The sequence below is a fragment of the Magnolia sinica genome, chromosome 9 (genome assembly GCF_029962835.1).
Source record: "Magnolia sinica isolate HGM2019 chromosome 9, MsV1, whole genome shotgun sequence".
NCBI classification, from domain to species: Eukaryota; Viridiplantae; Streptophyta; class Magnoliopsida; order Magnoliales; family Magnoliaceae; genus Magnolia; species Magnolia sinica.
The window spans coordinates 48,776,768-48,803,298 of record NC_080581.1 but is presented as its reverse complement, the minus strand read 5'-3'; the positions used below and the strand labels follow the sequence as shown (position 1 = coordinate 48,803,298).

Genomic DNA, 26,531 nt, shown 5'->3' with positions numbered 1-26,531 from the left:
CAAAAAAATCACGCTGCGGATTTCTTGCTCAAAACGGGCATGAGCTTTGAGTGGCCACCATGAAGTATGGGTTTTATCCACACCATTCATCCATTTTTAGCATCATTTTATAGCATAAAACCAAAATTTAGACAGATACAAGGCTCAAGTGGACCACACCATAGGAAGCAGCAGTGATAATAATTCTCACCGTTGAAAATTTTCTACAACCCACCGTGATTTATATTTTCCATCCAACCTATTCATAAATTTACATAGATCTGGATGAAGAGAAAACACAAATATCAGCTCCATCCAAAACTTCTTTGGCCCCCATGAATTTTTCAATGGTAATGGTTTAATCCCCACTGTGTAGCCCACATCTATCTTGGATCTGCCATGTTTTTCGGCTAATAGCTTAAAATGATGAAAAAAAATGGATGGATGGTGTGGATAAGACCATAGAAAACATCTCGGTGGCCACTCAAAGCTACCGCCTATTCCCAAAGACGGGCGGAGGTAGGACGCGATATGCGTCCCTCACTTCCCTAATGACAGGCGTGGATTAGCTACTGATAGGTTGAGTAACTAGACTCCCTAATGAAGTGAACGTCACCAAGTTTTGGGGGCCACACGATGATGTATGTTTTGTTTCTACACCGCCCATCCATCTGGAGAGATCATATTAGGGCATGATCCAAAGAATGAGTTAGATCCAAAGATCTAGTGGACCCCACCACAGAAAATAGTGGGGAGAGTGACGCCCACCATTAAAAAGTTTTAAGGGCCACAAAAGTTCTCGATCAAGCTAATATTTGTGTTTTCCCTTCTTTCATGTCTGCGTTAACATATGAACAAATTGGATCTCAAATAAAAATTATGGTGGACCTTTTGAAGGTTTCAATGGTGGGCGTCACTCTCACCACTATTTTCTATGGTGGGGTCCACCCCAGTGTTGGATCTACCTCGTTCTTTGGACCATATCTTAAAATGATCTCTCCAAATGTATGGACCATGGGGATACAATACATACATCATGTGGGGCACACAGAACTTGGTGATGTCACTTTAATAGCGACTCTGGCTACTCAACCTCTGCCAGTATCCAATCCGCGTCCCCTAATGACGCACGCAATTTGCAAAGTTCGCTAGAAATCTAGGTATGGCCCACCATGATGTTTGTGAGATATTTATCCTGTCCATCCATTTTTTGAGCTTATTTTAGGACTTGAGACCAAAAGTGAGCAGGATACAGTATCGTTGATAACTCCTTGGGGTCGACGTGATGTTCACATGCCATCTATACCATTCATAACATCATTCCTACTAGGATTAGCTAAGAACACAAATATTATCCTGATTCAAAACTTCTGTGACCTACGAATATTTCAACTGTGTAAGTTCAATCTTCACGTTTTCAACCCACTTGAGTATTGGATTCGGCTCGTTTTTCTACGCATGTCCTAAAATGATCTCATAAAACAGATGGATGGATTGAATTTCTCAAAAACACCACGGTGGCTCCCACTTAGGTTTCCAACGCAGGAACTTCTTGCGAAAGGCTTTTGCAGGAAATCTGCATCGCGATTTTTTCAAAAGTGAATTTCCTGCTAAAGCCTTTTATGTGCTGGAAACCTAGGTGGGGTCCACCATGATGTTTTTGAGAAATCTACCCCGTCCATCCATTTTTCCTTATCATTTCAGGGCATTATCCCAAAACTAAGGTAAATCCAATTCTCGAGTGGACCACACCACAGGAAGCAGCGGTGATAATGATTCTCACCGTTAAATATTTTTTAGGGCCCACCGTGATATTTATTTGACATCCAACCTGTAGATTATGTGTGAACGTTGATGTCAGCCATAGGATACGCCTCCTGACACGGTTTCCTACGGAAGCCTTTTGTAGGAAGTTACAACGCTGGGATGCTAGGTGGGGCCCACCATTATATTTATGAAAAATTCACCCCGTCCATCTGTTTTGGGAGATTATTTTAATACATAGCCAAAAACTAGAGTGGATCCAAAACTCTTGTGTGCTGCACAAGAGGAAACAATGGGGATTCAGTTACTACCATTGAAACATTCATTCTGCCACAAAAGCTACTTATTAGGCTAAGTTTTTTGTGATTTTACTTTAGCCCATTAGTAATAACCTTATAAATAGTTTAGATACCATATAAACATCAAGATGGAGCCTAGGAAGGTTTCAGTGGTAGGAAAGTCTTTCCTCAGTTTTCCATTTTGTATGGCCCCCTCAAGTTTTGAATCTACTCCATTTTTGGTCCTATGTCCCAAGATGATCTTGCAAAACAAATGAATGAGGTGAATTTCTCACAAACATTACGGTGGCCCCAAATAGCATCGCAGCACGCCTAATTCATGTGACAGCCTTCCACGGGAAACCCTGTGTGTATGGAAACAGATTGGCTATGGAAGTGGATTGCGTCCTACCCCCACCCGTTTCTAGCTGGGAAGGGGCAGCAGCTTTGAGTGGCCACTGTGATATATGGGTCTTATCCAGACCGTGCATCCATTTTTTTCATATCATTTTGGGGGTATAAATTCAAAAATGAGGCAGATCTAAGGCTAAATCCAAACGAGGAGGCCGTTTGGCTAGTGATGCTATCCAGCGGCTAGTGGTCAGTGCTATATGGGCCCCACTATGATCTAGTGTTTTATTCACATTGTCCATCCATTTTACACATTATTTTAATAATATATCCCAAAAATGAGACAGATCAAAATCTCAAGTGGACCACACCATCGGAGACAGTAGGGATTGAACGTCTACCATTAAAAACCTCCTATGGCCCACTGTAATGTTTATTTGACATTCAAACTGTAGATCAGGTCATACAGACCAAAGTCAAAAAATAAATATCAGCTTGATCAAAACTTTTGTAACCGCAATAAGTTTTTAATGGTGAGATCAACACTGTGTGACCCACTTGAGATTTTGATCTACCTCAGTTTGAACCCATAAAATTATCCAAAAAAATGGATGGACGGCATGGATGAGACACATACACCATGTTGGGTCCACATAGCACCGACCACTAGCTACTGGCTAGTGTAGGGGGAGTAGCCAATGAACGCGGATTGCGTCCTACCCCGGCCTGTCTCCAACTGGGAACGGCAGTAGCTTTGAGTGGCCATCATGATGCATGGGTCTTATCTACACCGTACATCTATTTTTTTTTTTCTATCATTTTATGGTAGAAGCCCAAAAATGAGGGAGATCCAAGGCTCAAGTGTACCAGACCACGGGAAGCAACAATGATAATGATGATAATGATTCTTACCATTGAAACTTTTTTAAGGCCCACTGTGATGGTTATTTGCCATCCAACTTATTCATAAAGTTACATAGACCTGGATGAATAAAGAGAAAACACAAATATCAGCTCCATCCAAAACTTTTGTAGCCCTCAAGAAGTTTTCAACGGTAAGACTTTAATCCCCATTGTGTAGTCCACTTGAACCCTGGATCTGCCTCATTTTGGGATTTATTCGCTAAAATAAGAAAAAAAATGGATGGAGACCCATACATATAGGTGGCCACTCAAAGCTGCTGCCCGTTACCAGCCCGAGACGCCCAGCCGGAGACGGGCAGGGGTAGGGCGCAATCAGCTTCCGTAGCCAATGGATGCGGATTTCCCGTGAAAGCCTTTCCCAGCAGTTCCTGTGCTGGAAACTTAGGCAGGGCCTACGATGATGTCTGTGAGAAATTTACATGTACATCCATTTTATGAGCTCGTTTTAAGACTTGAGACAAAAAAGTGAGGATCCAAGGCTCAAGTGGGCCCTACTAAAGGAAAAGTTGGGTAGGAAAATTCCTACTGTTAAAACCTCCCTGAGGATGACAGTGATGTTTAAATGCCAAAATATTACCCTGATTCAAAACTTCGGTGGCCCCACGAATATTTCAACTATAGAATATTTCAAATGCGGACATTCAATACTCACATTTTCAGCCCACTTGAGTATTTAATTCAGCTCATTTTTGGTACCATGTTCTAAAATGAGCTCGCAAAACAGATGGGCGGGATGGATTTCTCATGAACATCACGGTGCGCCCTACCTAAGTTTTCAGCGTATAACTTCATTCTTGCCTGTTAGTAGCCAATCCGTTCCATTTACAGCGGTTTCCTGCAAAAGCCTGTTGCATGAAGTAGGCATGCTGGATGTTATACGGAACCTGTGATGTTTGTGATAAATCTATCATGTTCATCTGTTTTGTGAGATCATCTTAGGACATATGACTAAAAATGTGGCAAATTCAAAACTTGAATGTGCGATACAAGATGGAAAACTGGGAAAGACTTTTCTACCATTGAAACCTTCATGGATCCACCTTGATGTTTATATGCCATCCAAACCATTTATAAGATCATTACTAATGGGATGAAGTAAAATCACATAAAACTTAGCCTGATAATTAGCTTTTGTGGCCGAATGAATGTTTCGATGATAGTCATTGAATCCCCATTCGTTAGTTGAGTTTTGGATCCACTCCAGTTTTTGATCCAATGCACACTATCTTATTTCCATTCGTTAGTTTTCCGATAAGAGATGAGCCTAGTTCCGGAGAGAGCATTATCATTCGAGAATTTCGCTTGACAGTGTAGACTTGATTAAGGTATTTCGGCTGCTTGGGGTTCGTTTAGCAGAGCTGTCCGAGAGTATGACACTGGACTGAAAAATCGGGGATGTCTCGAGGCAGTTTCTCGCTTTGAAGACGGTATTGTCATTCCTTGTCCCACGACATATGCCGTAGGGTACTACGTAGTATCAGTGGATGCGATGTAGGATGCATCTATTTTACTTGGACTGGGAGACCCTGCCCGTGAAACATCCAGTTTGGGTACCTCCTACTGAGGTGCGAGATCTTGCCGTAGACAACGCCTTTAGCTATTTTGTGGGGGTCATGGACCGTCCTAAGACTCTTAACTATCGTTGCGTAGAAATATCTTCCGCCAAGAAGTCTGAGAATGTGCTGGAAGGATGGGCAGCTTCCGCCAAGAAGTCTGAGAATGTTCTGGAAGGATGGGCAGCTTTTGGAGATAGGTCTGAGAATTGAGAAGTGTGACCGAGGGCCCACAGGAGCAACAATCTTTGGCGGTGGTCCAATCTACTGCAAGACGTGAGGCTGAGGTAGTAAATGCGGCTCCCAAGAGCCCAACAACTGTCGCATTGGAGGCAAGGTTGTTGGATGCTCACAATGAGTTTCATGGGAGGCTCCCGGGTAAGAGTCCAAGAAGGATGGTGGCCTGGGCCACTAAAATGGCATCGATGATGACGATGAAGTTGTGGTAGACGATCATATTATTTTCACACGGTCTACAATTGCAAACGAGTAAGTGCCAGGCGCAGAATATGAATGGTTGCCCCATTAGATTGTCTCGTTGCCTCAGAGGGAAGGCGTCATTCCATTTAATCAGACTCTTGCCTTCGAGGAGACTTTCTCCCATTCATGAGGCTTCGAGGCCTGAACTTGGCATGTTGCCTGAGCACGGCCTGAGGGCTTAAAGCACAGTTGGTTCCTTCTACGGCCACGACATTCCAAGATACACAGTCGGTTGACTTAGAAAGCTGAAGAAGTGTTATAGTTGCTTCTCAATCAGAAGGGTGCTGAATAGAGTGTTGCGACTTTGGTGGAGTTGGTAGACATAGTGCCAAACGCGACAGTCATGCCCCAGTGGGCCTAATGATGGCATCATGCCCACAACAGATTTTGTTGGGGGTGGTTCTGTAAATGAGGCTTCAGTTGAGCCACAACTGGAGCCTGGATTGTCTTTGCTTGCTCAAGGCACAGAAGGTGAGGAATTACCTGAAGTATCTAGTGGATCACTCTCATCATCTGACTCTTGAGGAAATTAGAATTACCTGAAATATCTAGCAGAGCACTCTCATTGTCCGACTCTGAGGAGATTTTTGTGGGGACACAGGATGTTGGCACGTTTTTCACTCTAGTAGAGAGAGCATGAAGAGATGGAAGCAGCTTTGATGGATATGGGAGCCGAAGATGCTAAGGTGGTTCTGATGGAAGCCAAGCAATCTGCGGCTCTTGCCAAGGGAACCTTGGAAGAGGAAGTCATGGACCATCTTACAAAGGGGATCTGGCAATTGTTCTTGATAGAGTGCCGGTTCCTACTTCTAGCATGTAACAACTGATGATGAGATTTACCCATATTAGGCCGTGGGTTAGATTTCAGTAAGGTTAGCCGATACTACCAATTGGCTGAATCTTGATGAAGAGTGGAAGGCTTTAGATTTCTGTAAGGTTAGCTAATCCTACGAGTTGACTGACTCTTGATGAAGAGTGGAAGGCATTACAGTCCATTGCCATGTGGATCAGGACAGATGTTAGCTGGGTCAGGCCATCTTTTGGCCAATCTTTCAAACATAGCATATCAGCCAGAGGGATTCAGGACCGAATCTACTGGTTTGGCCAAAAGAGATCGCTTGCTGGCCATAGAGGCCGAAGTCCCACGGCTTAAGAGAGTCTGCAGTGAATTACTCAGCTTTGCTAAAGCAGCTAAGAGAGAGGGTGACGGGTAGCCACAAATGCTCAGGGCTTCGCAGTAAAAGGTGAAAGACATTGAAGTCATGTTTGTTGTGGCCAAGAAGGAACTTGAGAGAGTGAAAGCTAGCTTTTAGGAAGCTAAAGAGCTTGTGGAGAAGGTGAAAGACATTGAAGTCATGTTTGTTGTGGCCAAGAAGGAACTTGAGAGAGTAAGCTAGCTTTTAGGAAGCTAAAGAGCTTGTGGAAAAGGTGAAAGACATTGAAGTCATGTTTGTTGTGGCCAAGAAGGAACTTGAGAGAGTGAAGGCTAGCTTTTAGGAAGCTAAAGAGCTTGTGGAGAGAGAGAGAGAGAGAGAGAGAGAGAGAGAGAGAGAGAGAGAGAGAGAGAGAGAGAGATTGAAGCCATGTTTGTTGTGGCCAAGAAGGAACTTGAGAGAGTGAAGGCTAGCTTTTAGGAAGCTAAAGAGCTGGTGGAGAGAGAGAGAGAGAGAGAGAGAGAGAGAGAGAGAGAGAGAGAGAGAGAGAGAGACTCTTTATTTATAACATTACAAGATGTGTGGGAACTGCATCCATGTTGGGCCTTAATGGGCTTCCAACATGGGTTGGTCCGCTACATGTAGCTGCTTATTCAACTGCCTGCCTGCAACTTATTCAAGTGACTTGCAAAATGTATTTAACTCACACTACATATAAATCTAATTGAAGAAAGAAGATAGTTTCCCACACCCAGATCTAAATCTAATTGAAGAAAGAAGATGCAAATTGATTGTTTCCCACACACACATCTAAATCTAATTGAAGAAAGAAGATGCGTTCCTTCCCTCTCCACTGATATATCTTGCAATACAAGACCCCAACCTATGTTGTTGAGGGAGATTCTTCCACCACTTGACAAAAGTGGACCCTTCCAAGAACACATCTCTAACACCCGAGTCCCGACCACTAGCACCATTAATCCCTCTCGATAACTCATTTTCCAGTTCCAAGACCCTCCCACTAATTTCTTCAAAGCCTTTTCCACTAGCAGTGTCAAGACAGAGCTCCTCAACCTTGGCCCAAAAACAAGAGTCGGTGGTGGACCTGGCAATCATTCCTTCGGCATGCTCAAGCCACCTTTGGGTGAACCTATAACGCGTCGGCCTTCCTTTCACCATATACGGCCCAGTGTCTTCATTCTTGAAGTGCCGATAGTAGTTGGCTATGTCCAAGGGCTCAACCAGGCATCGGTATCTAGTGCCCAATTGCACCCATTCTATCCGACTCTCAAAGTCATCAGGCAATTCATACCTTTTCAACATCTCAATGATCTCATCCCACAGCCCAGCTAAGTCAAGCCTTTTCAAATTAGCATTGAAGTCTTTTGTGTCCTTTTGAAGTTTGAAGGCATCGTAGTAGCCTACTTGACGTATCTTGCATGTTTCTCGGTAACTATCTAGCATGTTTAGTGCTTCTTGAATCTTGTTACGGTTGGCTTCAATCTTGTACAGGTTTCTCTGTTTATGCTTCTCTGACTCTCTGGTGGCACGAAGGCACAGCCTAGCTTCCATGCTCTGAAATGCCAAACACAAACAAGGGGTGATTGATAAAGCACAAAGCATGTGATGGATATGCTTGCTGAGCTACAAAAATATTTTTTTGCTACGTTAATCAATGTCTGGCTTCTTCTTCTTCTTCTTCTTCTTCTTCTTTTTTGATGGTGACAAATGGTAAATTGAAGATTACTTCCTTTTGAAGTTCTTGTTATTTAAGCATTCTTATTGGCATGGCGGAAGGAGGACTTGTAAAGCCAAACCCAAATAAATAGATGGGACAAGGCTGTGACAATGATAAATAATTGGACTCATCATCATTCCAAGGTATTATTGTCCACTCATATAAATTTAATTATGGCGAGATATGTCATTAAGATAGTAACCTACAAAACAGGTTCCTGTAGAAATTAAAGACCTCCTAAAAAGAAAAGGTCCATGTTTATTATTTGTTATTCTCATTAGTAGTTATCATTAGTAATAGTATTTAAAACCAAACTAATTGGAAAATTTCATCATTTGTGTCGTTAGTTCCAACTTCTCAATAATTAGATGACTAACTGTCATTAAAAAGCTTTCCAATAAGATGACTTACTGTCATTAAAAAACAAATAGGCTCTAAAAATGAGTTCATCTATTTTTAATTAGTATTGGAAATCTTGATCTATAATACATAATGAGTTCTTGTTAACATCAATTATCTATTAGTGATCAATATCTCCAATACATAATTACTGTTATAACTAAAATGAGATGAACTCCTTTTTAGGCATCTACCAAACAGGGCCTTCATGTTTTAGACTTCAGTGTGTTACATGATATCACATTTTCAAACCCTTTTGGATAATTTCTACACACATTTTAATAGATAAATTAAAAAAGGGTTATTTCCTGAGGGAAAGAAAATGGACATGCATAGTTCAACATCTTATATGAAAGCACATCCCAAAAGTGTCAACAAGTTGATATTCTCCATGTATTCTGCTCCAACAAAGTTCCAACTAAATAATAGCATGGTGTTGACTATGCTGTTCATCGTTCATCCCATCTTACATCACAACTAGGTGATGTTTATAAAGCTAACATTGTGGGCCCCACCATCCCAGATTTTATAAACAGATCTAAATTATGGACCCCTCTTCCGATCAACATAGTAACGTAGAGAGTTCTGGCATGTTATGGTTGGGTAAACAAATATATTAGAGAGATTTCACCAAATTTCAACTATATAAAATGTTCAATCTTTGTTTTTTTCTTCCAGGGTTTCCATCAATCTCAAAACGTAGAGAAATTGCTTTTCATGTTCAATTTCTTCATCATACTAAACCAGTCTAAGAATCAAACAACTTTGTATCATGTTAGGATTTCCTACTTAATTGTCGTCATTCTTGCCAACATGATCAACAATTGTTTTAACTCTCAGTAGCAACATGCTAGCCGGTCCCAAGGGCAGGTGAAGGAGGATTGATGTCAGGTTGGCAGCTATGTCGGCTAACTTTGAAAGACATGGATGCGCAAGGTTTTAGAAAAAATCCAGATTATAGATTTTAAGGATACCCGTGTAGATGCAATCAAATTCCCAAGAACACAAAATATAAGGTAAGAATTTTACCTTAAATATGTGTCCCGTTGATTGTGTTGATGAAAGCCGATGTTGATCCTCCAACCTAGGATGTCTCTCCTTGATCTATCCCAACAACAAGTGATGATTGTTCTCATGCCCTGGCATGTGCACTTGAGAGCTGTCCACAGGTGGACCACACACGATCAAACCTTTTATGGAAGGAGGAGAGATGAGAGATATTCTCCTCTTTTCCTCTCACGAAATGTCTAGGGGGGGACGTGAGATGAGAGATATTCTCGTCTTCCTCTTCTCCTTTTTCTTTTCCTCTCACCAAATGTCTAGGGGGGACATCTAAAGCTCAAGCTATTTTGGGGTAGGATCTATTTATAAGAGGTGAAATTAGGGTCTCTGTGTGTGTGTGTGTGTGTGTGTGTGAAAGCTCCTAGCCATTAATCTCTTGTAGGCCTAACAAATGGACCAAGATCTTAACCATCGAATATCCATCAAGTATGACAAAACATTTTTAAAGGTGAAAACAAAATATAAACAATTAGAAACATTAAGATAAAAACAACTTGATGAATGGTCCGATCACCAAGATTTAACTCGCTAAGACGTCTTGGGCGGACTAGTGTGTTCCATATATGTGTACCTCGTTCACATCCTTAATGCATTTGCCCACCACATCATAAGTCAATCGCAATTGTAACCTCGCAAGGTTATGGCTCTTGATAAAGTGGAATAGAGGAAAAGGATTCATGTAGTTGACCCTAATTAGTTGGGATAAGGTTTAGATGATGATGATGGTGATGATGATGATGATGATGAATTGTAACCTAATAGGGTGAGCCAAAGTTCACAACACTAAGATCTCAAATCTCCATACATCCTCAATCTAAGAATTATTCAAAGCTGGTACATGATCAAGTTAATCCAATTTGAACATGATAGGCCTCTCAGACCAGAGACTTGATGTGATCATCTAATGCAAGTGAGTCATACCTATAGAACTCGTAAATATGATGAAAACTCACAGTCCTATGCGGTGTTTAAATTATCAGCGATATTATCGAATTATCACCGATAATTTCGATATCACTGGAGTTCCGACACCGAAACTCCCTTTTTTCGTTTCTCTTCCTAATATCGTTCATTTTTCGGCGATTTTATCGATTTTTTGCGAAAAATCCAGTTGTCAGCGAGAAATCACGGTATAACTGTAGCAAACAACCCATTTTCGACGATAAAAGGACCGACAACATCGGAGCGTTGCGTAAATACACAAAATATCCCCCCCAAAAAAAAGGAAAAAAATGGGGAAACTTGCGAATTTCCGTACCTGTAGAAGAGGATCGGTGAACGGAAATTGCGGTGGGCCAATTGATTGATCGGTGTGCCGTAAGTGCCATCCAATCTCTACTTTCCACTTTTTTTCTTCAACTACTCAAAAATTTCAAACCTAAAGATGATTTTGGCGAAGAATCTGCTGAAGATTAGGGATTTGGAGAGATTTTCTTTCGAAAATTTAGGGTTTTGAGGGCTCCTTCCGAAACCCTCTTCCATTTCAAAAGCGGCCTGACGATGGGTTTTTACGGGCGCGGATTGGCTACTGACAGGTTGAGTAGCGAGATTGCTACTGAAGTGACGCCACCAAGTTCTGTGGGCCCCACCATGATGTATGTTTTGTATCCACGCCGTCCATCCATCTGGAGAGATCATTTTAGCATAAGATCCAGAGAATGAGTCACATCCAAAGCTCCAGTGGACCCCACCACAGAAAATAGTGGGGAGAGTGACACCACTATTAAAAACTTCTAAAGGCCACAAAAGTTTTCAATCAAGCTGATATTTGTGTTTTCCCTTCTTTAATGTCTTTGTTAACTTTTGAACAGGTTGGATTTCGATAAAACATCATGGTGGGGCTTAGGAAAGTTTCAACAGTGTACATCAATCTTCCCGTTGTTTTTTGTGGTGGGGTCCACTAAAGCTTTGGATCTGCCTCGTTCTCTGGGGAATGCCTTAAAATAATATCTCCAAATGAATGGACGTTGTTGATACAACACTTACATCATAGTGGGGTCCACAGAACTTTGGTGACATGTAGCGAGTCTCGGTACTCAACTTGTCAGTATCTAATCCACATCCGATTTTTACGGAAAATGAAATTGCGTATTCAGTTCACTCTTACCATACCGAGTAAACTCTGTTAGGCCCATCGTGAATGTATCTGGTCTATCCACGCCGTCCATCCGTTTTTCCTTCTTATTTTAGGGGTTGAGACCAAAATTTAAGCATACCCAAAGATCAAGTGGACCGTACCATTGGAAACAGTTGGAATAATAACTTCCACCGTTGAAACATTTCTTGAGCCCACAGTGATGTTTATTTCACATCCAACCTGTTCATAAGATCACACGGACATGGATGAAGGGAAAACACAAATACAAGCTTGATCCAAAACTTCTGTGGCCCCCATGAAACTTTCAACGATAGATGTTCAATTCACACTGTTTCTCGTTGTGTGTTCCACTTGAGGTTTGGATATATTTCATTTTTAGGCTCAAGCCCAAAAATTATCTATTAAAATGGATGGACGGAGTGGATAAAATACATAAATCACGGTGGACTCCACAAAGTTTACTCTGCACGGTTAGCCTACTGAGTTACTCGCTACGCAATCTGCTTCCTTTTAGCGTGGTGTGCGGGTGCGAACGTCAATGGCGTGTGGACGTCACCAAGTTCTGTGGACCCCACCATGATGTATGTGTTATATCCACATGATCCATCCAATTAGCAAGATTATTTTAGGTAGTGAACCCAAAAATGAGGCAGATCCAAAGCTAGGGTGGACCACACCGCCAAGGCAATGGGGACAATGATTCCTACCATTGAAACCTTCCTAGGCGCTATGGCCCATAGTGGTGTTTATTTGTCATCCAAGTTGTTCATAAGATCACCCGGAGATGGATGAAGGTAAAATACAAAAATGACATGGATCCAAAACTTTTGTGGCCCCTAATTACTTTTCAATGGTAGGCATGTTTAATTCACATTGTTTCCTGTGGTGTGGTCCATTTGAGCATTGGATATACTTCATCTTTGGGATCAAGCCCTAAAATTATCTTGTAAAATGGATGGATGGGGTGGATAAAATACATAAATCACAATGGGCCCCACACAGTTGACTCGGTACGATAAGCATACTGATTTATATAATGCGCACGTGTTACTTGTTTGTATCCATGGATTGATGGGTCGATGTTATGTAGGGCCATCATAATGATAAATATTTTATAAATGTCGTCAATTTATTTTGATAGATAATTTTAAGGCATGAGTCCAAAATGAGATAGATTTGCATGACTACATCTCAGGTGGACCACTCTTAAGGGAAACAGTTATGATTAAATGCCCACCATTAAAAACTTCATAGGGCCATTGTAATGGTTTTTTTTTTGCCATCCAACCTCTTGATTAGGTCACACAGATCTTGATGAAGCGAAAACACGGTTTACATTATGTTAGAATTTGCCACTGTACCATTTTCAAATGCTAGGTATCAAGTGTCATACGTAGCCAGAGTATCAAATACCACACTGATTGGATAATCTAATCCATCATTGATTTGGCATCTTTGAGTTCATTTACTTTTATGTCTTAATTACTGTATGTCAACTGCATTTGTATTATATAAACTCATTTTGGTTACTATTTGAGTGATTTCTTACAACAACACATGCCTTTTGGCCCCCATTAAATGGAAACTTCTAATTTAATGCATTCTCTTTGCAATTTTTTTATTCTTGAATATGTAAATATGTGTATTTAGGCATGTCCTGAAGTTTCACTAAAAAATTCCTCCATTTTCTCCATATTTTCCCCCTTTTTCCCTGCATTTCCGGTTATCGGCGATATTATCGGCAATAACAATATTATATCTTTATCTCCGGCAAGCGAAACTTGTAGCGATACCGACAACTCGAACACTAGTCCTATGTGGGATAGGGCAAAGGCACAAGATGCACAATGGTAAAAGTTGTCCACCCCAACTCATCATTGGCTCCCCTCACATAATATGACCATATAGAATATGATCACAGGTAGCCCAAACCTGCTAAAGTGATCATAGACATTTTAGGTTACTCAAGAAACATGGACCACAACTCTCCCATTGTTGATGGCCGTCATGTCCAATTTCATCATCCGCATGGACAACCAGAAGAATCCCTCCTTGTAACCCTCACAATCATTAACAGTTGAAGTTTCCCATGCATTAATTATGGCATCCATGATATACTCCAAACATGTGCAAACATGCGCACACATAATAGACTGGTAGGGTAGCCACAACCACATACGAGCCTGACATGAGTGCAAGTGCAACTTTAAAAAAATCCCCTAGACACCCATATGGGTATGCATGAGAGCTTCTCATTTTAATGAGTCTAAGACCCTATACATAATCATCACTTACAAGGGAGGCTCTGTCTATCCACTGTGTGACTAAACTAAAACCCACTTTTCAAGTCTTGAAATTGGTTCTTCTCGAAATTGCAAACATATTTTCTACCAAAAGGCTTTTACCAGAACTTTATGTTTGGAAAACCCCACCCCTCTTATTCTAAGACAAGCTCTAAGCAACCTACCATTCTGAGTTTATGGCAACTCATCCACCAACTTATTTTGCAGTCAGTGACAAATGATAGGTTTCTCACTCCAAAAGAAACTTTGTCTCCTTGATTTCTTCTTCATCTGACACTTCTCATCAAAGGACTCCCCATTTACTAGCTATATATGACTGAACTTGCTTCCATTTCCAAGGCAAGTAAACTATGCTTCCTTGAGCTGTTTAACAGGTAGCCCTGCAACATGTTGAACGAAGACCTCATGGTCACTAACAAGTTCATCAGTTCTAAGATGGAGTGTTGCTCCTTTCATCCATTGATTGCTGTGAATTAGGGTATGAGCTTTTTCATGAAGCCTCTCATGATCACTCTATGCGGCGGGTTCCTCTTCTTTTTTTTTTTTTTTGGGGGGGGGGGAGGAACTTTACAACTTACCTCTTGACTCAGCACAAGAAGTTTGACAGCTACTTCTCGAATGTGTTAAAGACTCAATGTTCACAAACAGTTGAGGTGAAGCATCGGTGAAGTGAGAACATGTAATAGATGCCCTTGTTCGGCTAGTAGCTGGCGTCTCCTTCCTGTATATTTGGGAGAATTCTTCACTCTGGATGTTGACTACCACTTCCAACATTTTTCTATCACAGGAGTGGTTTTGTTCAATGTGTTCATGTTCATTTTGCAACTCCTCAGCATTCATCCTCTCCTATAATTCCCAATCATTCACAATAGGATTCCATACACAATATCTAGTACATATAGTTTCTAAGTAAAGTTTATATCTTTAAAGAAATGACTACATTCCCCCCTGTCAACAGACAGATCAAATGGTCCAGAGTCATGCAACGCAAGTTGTGCTCAAGAAGCTAGTGTGGTCCAAAGCACCCTTAGAAAAAGGGTTTTTAACTATGCAAACCAATGGCTGGTGTGAAAGAAAAAGAACCAAAGACATCAATGTTTGATCCCTGTACCAATAATATATCCCTATTATACAGCAGTACCCATACCAATAATGTAACCCTGTATATGGCAGTATTCAGTAAGGTGCCTATGACTTGCAAAGAGGATTTTTCTCTTCTCTAATATCTCGGCTAGCACTGACAATACATACATACATACATAGGCTAGCATTAACCACAAATGCGGAAATAAAAAATAAAAATAAAAATAAAAATAAAAATAAAAAGAAGAAGAAGAAACACACATGCCCAGGCCCACACACGTGTGCGCGACATTGTTTTAGGTGTATTTATGTATTGAGTATATATGTATATATGTGATCATATCCTTAGTTAAAACCATCAGTCATTAGGTCTTTTCCTAGCACCTCCACCCACGTCCTTTTAGGCCATTCCCTTGCCCTTTGAAAGCCTACAACTTGAACTGACTCACTCCTTCAAACCGGTGCAGTTCTTGGTCTCCGTTGCACATGTCCAAACTATTTAAGTCTACTTTCCCTCATCTTATTACCGATTGGTGCCACTTCTAAGTTCCCTCAAATTCATTTATTCCTAATTCTATCCTTCCTTATCTTGTCACTCATCCATCACTTTCCCAGACACACTTGTCACTCATCCATCACTTTCCCAGACACACTTGTCACTCACCCATCACTTTCCCAGACACGCACCCATCCATCGCTTTCCTAGAGGCACACACCGACAAACATGTGCACATGCACGCACACGTGTGCATGCGCAATGATGACGTATTCCAAATGGGACTTCTTTCCACTTTCATAAGCATACACCACATACACATAGAAACACATGATAGCCTATACCAAATGGGACTTCTTTCTAGTTTCATAATAATACACCATACATGTGTATGGCCCATGCTTCCAAATTACCTTGTCTCGGTTATGACCCGCTTCTAGCTATCCAACATCCAGGACCTTTCTGCTCATCATTGAGTGTCCTGAAAATCCTTTTTAAAAAATTAAAAAAAATTGGAGTCCATTTACTAGTCCATCACATGATTCCTTAAGATCCTACCAAGATCAAGATCTCAACCTAGATGGTCCCAATTGTTGACCTGGATGCTAACTGCTTAAATCCATTATGCCAAAGTTTTAGGATCTTCTAGATTCCACAAAACACAGAAGCTTCAGTTTCTTTGACACTCAAGCTATCAAAGGGGGAGATACATGTAAAATCTCAACGAGATTGGTGCCTTTGGATCATGGTGATAGTTTCTGTCATAACATTTTGTGAGAGATGCATGAGACTATCTCCAATTGAAGCCATGATTTTAAATATTGTCACAAGTTGTATCAGTTTTGGTTGGGACCAGTCCAAGTCGCAACATCGCTATGCAAATTATCCCCAGATCAGTCCGACATGATCCCATCTTGGTTCAACTTATCCCATATCAAGATAAGTTATGCCAACTCAGGGAAATTCATGATGAGTTTGGGTGAGTTGATTGCATGCATGTGTGTTATGTTTTCAACTGCTCAGTTTATGTCCACCAATCAGCTAGGTACAATATAAATCAACGATGATCTTTGTTTAATGATCGATGTACTTAGGTCACATGACATAGATTGTTTAATCTGAGTTACACATATGCCACATACAATTTCTAAGCAATTACAATCAATCATCACACTCTGCCAGTGTCAAAGTTTTTGTCTTTTACTAAGTGAAATGAGATCAGCGAATTCCACATGGTGCGTGGGACACATGGCAATGCAACCCGTTGTTGACCCTATGCATTTTATGAGACAAGTGTAGCAAAGGGTTATTGGATGTTTTAGGCCTTTGAGAAAGGAGAGGAGAAGGAAGAACAAGAAAGAAAACGAGTGTAGGAAGGGATAGTTTGATGTTTAAGGCTTACAAGAGAGGAGCGGAGAGAAGAAGAGAAGGAACAAGAAGGGACATTGTTTTTTTCCTTCTCTACTCGAGTGCTTTTTTATTTTATTTTATTTTTGTGCTACACTTGAAGAAGAAGAAGAAAGAAGGAAAGAAAGAAAGAAAAGAGGTTCTTCTTTTTCCCTATGCCAATCACAGAAGAATTGGGTCCCTAGCATGGAGTTATGAGATGTGACCATCTTTTTGGATCCTTGTCGTTTCTCTTGTTGTAATCGTAGAAGAGTTTTCAATTCCACGAGGAAGGATTAGTCGTACTTTCTTTTACTTGAAGCAAAAGGCTAAAGACAAGCATGCAAAGTATCAATAACAAGATGCTGAAGATCAGTATTTGTAGGTGTATTGGCCTAGCCAGAAAACAGTACAATGCAAGCGTCATATATCGGTATCGGCCTGTATCAGTCGAACTTTTTTCTAAGCCAAAGTAAAGGAAAATATCACAAAAAGGAAAACGACAAGATATTCCAAGAATCTATCTTCCTTTCCATTTTGGACATTTATATAATGGTGTATTAGACCTTCCTTCGACAAAAACAGTCATCTATCGGCTTGACCCATTAAAAGTCAACCAAATGAGCCTGAGGGGCTGTTTGTTTTTCCAATTACAGCAGTAATTGTGATAGTGGACAGCAACTAGGCTAACGATGTTAATGCAAAATGGTGGGGATGGAAGAATCCGAGATCGAATAACAAAGGACAAGAAATCAGGAAGTTCAGGGATGAAGCCAATCTAGGGATAAGGATAGAATACGTGAAAGTAATAAGAGAGAATATTATATGAGATTAGAAGGGGGAAAGGGATGGATTTTGTAAGTGTTGTGATATATAAAGCACATTTATTTGTCAAATTTCGATGGACAAAACAACTTGTTATGTGATGACTCAAAAGATAGAAAGTTCACCTTCAAGTGAACTAAGATGGAAAGTTCACCTTCAAGCTCAAGACATGAAGTTGGAAAGTGCAAGTTCAAGACATGAAAAGTCCAAAGAACTCAAGCTCTACTTCTCTTCTAGTTCAAGATCAAGCTACATTTACAAGATTACTTCAAGTAGAAGATCGAATGAACGCAACCGAAGATTCAAGAACAAGCTACAAAGTATACACTTCAATGTTCAATGTTTTCAGGTATATTTGACCCTAGAAAGACCTTAGACTTAGGTTCTTTCGAATGCCAAACATAATTGGGTTTCTATAATTTAAATAGGCTTAAGTTCGACTAGTCTAAACCTTAGTTCGACTAGTCTAGGCTTTGGTTCAACCAGTCTAGGAAAAACTTCGACTAGTCTAAGCTTTCAACTGAAAATCAAATAAAATTTGTTGGTTCCTCAACTAGTCCAGAAAAGGACTCGACCAATTGAAGGCACACCCTCGACCAGTTGAAGGTGGCTTGACTCGAAGTCCAGCAATGCATTTTGGGCATCCTCGACCAGTCGAGTAGGCCACTCGACCAGTCGAAGGACGGTTTAATCCGATCCCGCCTGAAATTTGAAATTTGGTTGTTTCTTAGACCAGTCAAAGCAACAATTTTTCAACCTGTAAATAAAGGTCTTTTCTCACTCCGAATTACATCATTCAAGCCATAAAAATCCTTCACTTTGAGAGAGAAAAGTCCCCATCTTCTTCAAGCTATAGAACAGTATTTTAAATTCCTTTTAATAGCTTATTGCTTTGTAATTTTTAGATCTCTTTTTTATGAATCATATGTTTTAAAGGGAGTTCTTGTTCCTCCTTTTGAGATCTAAGAAATTCAAACAAGTAGCCCAGGTTTGAATCAAGTTAAAATCTATTTAAAACCTAGAACCCTTCATTTTGGTTATTGGACATTGATCATTGAACATTGAACATTGAACATTTGTCATCAACTGAAGCGGTTCTACGGGCTACATCATTCAACGTCTTCTGAAGAAGATAAGTATTTACTTTTTGTTTTTGGTTTATTTGAAATATCCAGGAAAATCTCATGTATTGGTTTTGACTAAGATAGCTAAAAAATCTCAGCGTGTGGGGTTTTGATTGTGATAGCCCTTCTAAAATCACAACTGTATAGGTTTTAAGGTGAACCTAAGAAAACCTTGATTTTTAGTGAACGCCAATATCACGTGGGGTTGTGATTATTGGGAGTGGAGTAGGTGTGGTTGTTTGAGGACAGTTGGTGTACACACAGAACCACTATAATTCCTAGTGTTTATGTAGTGAATGATTTTTGAGATGTACATATGGTGAATGTTTGTAAATATTTATGTACATGTGGTGAATGTTTGTAATAGATAGTTGCATTTCTTTTTCCTCTTATTCTAGTTTGCGATCTTGATTCTTGAAATCAGGTTGTCCTACCTAAAACCTCGGTTTTTGGTGTAAGGTTGTCCTATGAACACGGTTTGAATCAATTTCTCAATACTATTGCAATTGAGATCTCTGATTAAGTTCTGATTTATTTATTCTTTCAGTACATTAATTTTTATTTGGCATAGTCCTATTCCCCCCCCCCCCCCCCCCCCGGGACTGGCTCGCCTCTTTCAAGTGGTATCAAAGATAAGTGGCTCATTTATTTGGATTTATTTCCCATAGTTTAAAGATCTAGAGCTTCTGATATGTCAGATTTCGATAGCCTATATCTATTACCAGGCCACCACCATTTGATGACTCAAATTATGCCTATTGGAAAGCCAGAATGCAGATTTTCTTAAAAGCCATAGATGAAAGCGTGTGGCAAGCCACCGTGACCAAATGGAAACCACTAGTGTCTGAGGTTCTAGGCAGTGATGGAACTAAGTCCATTAAAGAAACACCTTTTTATTTATGGACCATACCTCAGAAAAATGAGAGCAGTGCAAATGCAAAGGCCTTAAATGTCATTACTTGCGCTTTATCACCTGATGAATTCAAAAGAATTATATCACATGATACAGCTAAACAAGCCTGGGACATCCTTGAAATGACACATAAAGGAACAACTATTGTTAAAAAATCTAAAGTCCAAATCCTCACTACAAGGTTTGAGGAAATTCGTATGGAAGAAAATGAAACTTTCATGGAATTCTATACGAAATTAAATAACATAGTGAATTCCATGTGGGGTCTAGGCGATGGAATCCCAGAAAGCAAGGTTTGCACTAAGATACTGCGATCACTTCCTGAGAGGTTTAATTCCAAAGTAACTGCCATTCAGGAACTTAGAGACACTGATCAAATGAAGGTTGAGGAGTTAGTCAGTTCACTCCAAACATACGAGTTAAGTTTCAAAGCTCCTAAAGGTAAGCCCATAGCCCCTAAGTCATCCAAGTCTATTTCAAAAGAAAACAATGCTAATTCTGATTTAGAAGATACTGAGGATGATATGGCTTTACTTGCTAAAAAGTTTTATAGAATTTTCAAAAATAAGAAACGATCTGATTTTCAAAAACCTTATGATAAAAGAAAAGGTAAATCAAAAACTTGGCAATCTGTAAAAGACAGCCAATGTTTCAACTGCCATGAATATGGGCATTTGGCGAATAAATGTCCCAAAAGGGATAAATAAAAAAGAAAGGGCATGATTGCAACCTGGGATGAATCATCTGGCTCTGAAAGCTCTTATCAGTCAGATGAATCAGAACAAGAAACTTCAAATGAAGTGAAAGCCCTAATGATTATAGCCAAAGTCACCTCCTCAGATAGTTGAAACTTATCTGATTCTGAGAATCTCAGGAGTGACCCTGAAAATGAGAGTGAAGATGATATTCAAGACGCCTATAATGCCCTATATAGGGAGAGTTGTAAAATAGCTGTCAAGTTAAAGATTCAAAAAGAAAAATTTCTTAAACTAAAAGAAGAACTTGAAAATGTTGTTTTGGAAAAGTCTCATTTTTCTGATTGTTATGAAAAAACAAAACTTGATTTAAGTTTTAAGACTTCTGAATTTGAAAACTCAGAATAGAAAATGAGAAGTAAAAACTTGAAGTCTCTTCTCTATTGAGTTCTAAGGACACTTGGAGATACGCCCATGGAGACCCTAAGCTGGAAAAATTACTAACCGCATCCAGAAAATGTGGCGATAGATCGGGTCTGGGCGATATTAAAAATGCTCCATTGAAAAATAAGAATGCATCTCCTATTTTTGTAAAAGGAGAGTCCTCGAACTCAAAAGGTAAGAACTTGAGAAATAATCAAAACAATTTCAAAAATTCAAAACCTTTTCAAGCTTCTAAAATCAAGCCTAATAACATCATCTTTAGAAATCAAAGTTATAACCCCTTGGCTAAAAACATAGTGGACTTACTCAAAGAGCTTCTCAAATCTAACTTGAATGTTATCGGAGTTGACAAATAGAGATATTTCAACTCTTACAAACCGAGAAAAACCAATGGTACTCCTAAACCCAAGACTACAATGATATGGGTTCCTAAAGTTACTTGTCTTGCTGCCCACACTGCCTTTAAAGCTTCTAGCCATTCAAAATGGTACCTAGACAGTGGATGTTCAAGACATATGACAAGTAACAAGGAGATATTCACCAACTACAAAGAAATGAACGATAGTTCAATTACTTTTAGTGATGGAGGCAATTGCAAGATTATAGGCCAAGGTACTGTACAACTCTCTAACCTTCCTCCTTTTGAAAATGTTTTATATGTTGAAGGTCTTAAACACAATCTTCTTAGTATATCTCAAATCTGCGATAACAAACATAGTGTAAAATTCACTAATCAAATATGTGAGATTTTAAATGAGAAAGGATGTGTGATTCTAAATGGTCGTAAGACTTCTAAAAATTTCTATATTATCAATGAGACATGCTCGTCTAAACTTTCTTGTTACATGGTCCAAACAAACGAATCAGAATTGTGGCATAAACGTCTTAGACATGTCAATTACCGAAACCTCTATAAACTGAGCAAAGTTGATCTAATTCGAGGTCTACCCAAATTGAAAATGGTTGATAGAATATGTGGCGCATGCCAAATTGGCAAGCAATCTAGGAGTAGTCACAAGAAGATGGAACTCCTTAACCACAACCAAAACCCTTGAACTTCTCTATATGGACTTAGTTGGACCGACAAGAACGGAGAGTCGAGGCAGTAAAAAATACTTTCTAGTTATCGTCGATGACTTTACCAGATTTACTTGGGTAGCTTTCATGAGAGAAAAAAATCTGAAACTCTCGATGAAGTTAAAAAGATATTAAAATGAATTCAAACCAAAAAAGAAATGAATGTTATCAAGATCAGAAGTGATCATGGTACTGAATTCGAAAATAGCAATTTTGAGAAATACTGTACCGATCATGGCATATCGCATGAGTTTTCTGCTCCTAAGACACCTCAACAAAATGGGGTTGTTGAAAAGAAAATTAGAGTGCTACAAGAGATGGCCAATGTTGTGCTGAACAACATGAATTTACCTAAAAATTTGTGGGTTAATGCTATAAATACTGCATACTATATTATAAATCATGTGTATGTAAAAAAATCTAAAGATAAAACAGCTTATGAATTATGATTCAATAAGAAACCAACTATTAAATACTATCGAATTTTTGGAAGTAAGTGCTTTATTTTACGTGACCGTGAAAACTTAGGAAAGTTTGAAGCAAAGAGTGATGAAGGGATTTTCTTGGGATATGCTCTGAATAGTAGAGCGTATCTTGTTCTGGATAAAAGACCAGGAGTGATTCAGGAATCCATTAATGTCATAATCGATGATTACCTGATCACACCCACACCTAGTCGATAAGATGATGAAGTCAATTTAATTGAAAAACCTAACTCTTCATCTAGTCCAGTTAATATTGAACTAAGATTAGTCAAGGAGGAATCCTCACTGGTGTGTGAACAAGGAAACAACTAGAGAATATTTGCAATTATGTTTGCTTTACTTCTCAAGTTGAACCGGCCACGTAAAAAAAGGCACTTACTAATGAAAATTGGATTGTAGCCATGCAAAAAGAATTAAATCAATTTGTAAGAAATGATGTCTGGTATTTGGTTCCAAGACCAACTGATAAACATATATTTGGAACCAAATAGATTTTCAAAAACAAATCTGATGAATTGGGCAATATTATTCGAAACAAGGCTAGACTGGTTGTACAAGGGTACACTCAAATAGAAGGCATATATTATGATGAAACCTTTGCGCCAGTAGCCCGTCTTGAATCCATCAAATTGTTTATATCCATTGCTTGCTTTAAAAAATTCAAAATATATCAAATGGATGTCAAAAGTGCTTTCTTAAATGGGGATTTACATGAAGAGGTGTATGTTGAACAACCTAAGGGTTTTGAGGACCCCAAACACTTAAATCACGTATATCGCCTTAAAAAGGCACTTTACGATTTGAAACAAGCTCCCAGGGCATGGTATGAAAAACTGACTAAGTTCTTACTTAGTCACAATTTTCTCATGGGAAGTGTTGATAAAACTTTATTTGTTAAAAAATACAATGAACACATACTGATTGTATAGATATATGTTGATGATATCATATATGGTTCTACATGTACTAACTTGTCTATTGAGTTTGCAGAACTGATGAAATCCAAATTCGAAATGAGTATGGTTGGAGAACTGAATTACTTTCTAGGCTTACAAGTTAAACAGCAAGAAAAGGGTTATCTTCATTTCTTAAACCAAATATATCTTCATTTCTTAAACCAAATACGCCTTAAATTTGGTTAAGAAATTTGGATTCGAGAATGGTAAGAAATTCGATACTCCTATGAGTACGACTCTCAAACTCTTAAAGGATGAAACAGGTAAGAGTATAGACTCTCGCTTATATCGTAGCATAGTCTATTATACTTAACTGCTAGTAGACCAAATATTTCCTTTAGTGTTGGAATCTGTGCAAGAAATCAATCTGATCCAAAAGAATCACATCTTATTGCTGTTAAGCGAATAATTAAATATGTCGCAAGTACTGCTAATTACGGTCTTTGGTATCCACATGATACAAATGTACAATTAGCTAGATATACAGATGCTGACTGGGCTGGGAACATCGATGATAGAAAATCTACCAGTGGTGGATGTTTCTACGTTAGAAACTGTCTGGTTTCCTGGCACAGTAAGAAACAAAGTTCGATATCCTTATCCACAGCTAAGGCTGAATACATTGCAGCCGGTAATGCATGTACCCAGCTGGTTTGGATGAAGAGAATGATTCTGTATTGCGGCAACTCTAGCGCAATTAACATTTCTAAAAATCCCATTCGACATTCTCGTACGAAGCACATAGACATTCGTTACCATTATATTCAAGAATTGGTTGAAGATGAGCATCTCTTTAGAATACATGTAGACCGAAAAACAGCTTGCCGATATCATGACGAAACCGCTTGACAGGAATAGGTTCTCTAAATTGAAACATGATATTGGTATGTGTATTTCAAATTAATTATGTATGTTATTATTTTTATTTTTTAAAGCAAAATTTTAAAAAAAAAGAATTAAAAAAAAAATTTTAAAATATTGATTTTTTTCATTCTGCACGACTGATCGAGCACGTCCTCGACCAGTCGAGGAACGCAGGTTGGCTTCCTAAAAGGGGGGAAAATCACTTTTTCTTCCCATTTTCTTCTTCTTCCTCAACAACTCTTTGCTCAACCCGTCGAACCCATCTCCATAGAGTCCGTATAAGTACATCATTTTCAATTTCCTTTTAGATTTGGGTTCTTCTATGCATTTTAATCTCTGTGGTGTTGTTAATTTGTGATTTTCACTCTTTTCTACTAGGGTTTTTGGGCAAAAATCTGACCTTAGCCAAACCCATATATTATACTCTCTTGTGCATACTCTACATGGAGCATCGCTCTAAGAGGAAGCTCACATGCAAGGGCCCTGACAGCTCCTCCCGGACGACTCCAATTAGGGTGAGAACCCTACGAGCTCCTGAGAAGATTCGGAGCATGCAAGGGATTTCCGCACTCAAGATATAATAATCGAAAGACGGTAAATCTTGATCATATTGCTCGCTTCGAGTTGTTGCCCATTCTCTCGGCCATTGGCTAGGAAAATATATTTGGTTGGGGCAGACCTGCTTACCACTCTATTGCACAAGGCATGTTGGCATCCATCGGCAAGTTGTCCCTTGAAAATCTTACATTTTCCATCAATTTTAGAGAAGGGACAGTGCCGATAGATAGGCACCTAATTTCGGGTCTACTTGATGTAAATGTTAACGATGAAGGTATCCCGATTCATCCTCTTTCTAATAAGATGTTTGAATCTGAGCGTAGGTATATTACCCATAAATTATGCCAATTTAATACCGAGTGGAGTGGCGGTAATGCACTATGTGCCACCCAGATGATTCCCCGTTTCCGTGTCCTTCACCGCATTTTTACTTCGAATATATATCCGCAGTCTGGAAACAAATCTGAGTTCACTCCATTAATGGCTCGTATTCTCCATGCTGTCGCATCGGGTATCCCCATTTGCCTTCCTTCCTTGATCTGCTATTTGATCATCCAGTTTCGTATTCATCCTGGTCATGGTTCTATTCCATTCGCTTATCTTATGACTACACTTGCCCTTCATTGCAATTTTGTCATTCCATCCACTGAGGCCGCTGAGGCAGTTCTTCCATTTGACAATACGAACATTAATAAAATGACTTTGAATTATCTCCCCACTCGGCAAGACGAGGATGAGGTCGAGGAAGAGGAAGCACCGTTGCTAGCAGATACTTCGATGGATGATATCTTTGCTGAGTTAAGAGTCTGATGATGAGGCGGATCCTGACTTTCAACCATCTCAATTCGATGATCGCCTCCGCTCACTAGAGGACAAGGTGGATGCTTTGAAAGTATCTCAGGACAATATGGCTGAAAGCCATCGCTCTTCAATGAAATATATGCGAAAATATTTTCATCGCATAACGAAGGGCCTTCACCAGATTGACCCATCTATTCCACCACCTTCTTCCTCTAGTTCCGACTAGTTTTGCTTTGTTCTGATTTTGGGGTTGTATAACTTTAAACTTATGCTTAAGTTGGTTGTATAACTTGGATGATATTTTGGATATTATTATGCTCTCTTAATGTTTACCCATGTTTTACTCTTAATCATGATGCTTAACTTGTCATTCTATTATTCATTTATCTCATATTCCTACTTTCCTATGTCAACTTGTGACAAAAAGGGGGAGAGTTTGTATGGTTTTGATTGATTTGTATGGATATGATTGGTATGATGATTAGAATTGATTAAATATATATATCGTTAGAATGGATATGTATGTTAATACACAGGTATTTTGCACAAGGCAGTGAAGCACTGATTGGGAGGGAGTAAATTTTTGCGCTGCTCATAGTGAGGGAGAGTGTGATTTCAAACAAAGTAGATATGTTGAACTTGTATGTTTGTTTTGTTCTGTTTTGTCACAAATTTGACAAATGGGGAGATTTGTAAGTGCTGTGATATATAAAGCACATTTATTTGTCAAATTTCAATAGA

At 39.4% G+C, this 26,531-nt stretch overlaps 1 protein-coding gene across 1 annotated transcript in view; it reads right to left on the bottom strand.

Annotated features, from left to right (window-relative positions):
- Positions 1 to 7,180: 7,180 nt before the first annotated feature.
- Positions 7,181 to 26,531, bottom strand: part of LOC131255413 (protein EDS1L-like) — a 40,288-nt gene continuing 20,937 nt past the window's right edge. The window contains exon 3 of the mRNA XM_058256123.1: positions 7,181 to 8,058. Within this exon, the coding sequence (XP_058112106.1) occupies positions 7,300 to 8,058 (759 nt within the window). The 3' untranslated portion in view covers positions 7,181 to 7,299. The remainder of the gene's footprint in view (positions 8,059 to 26,531) is intronic.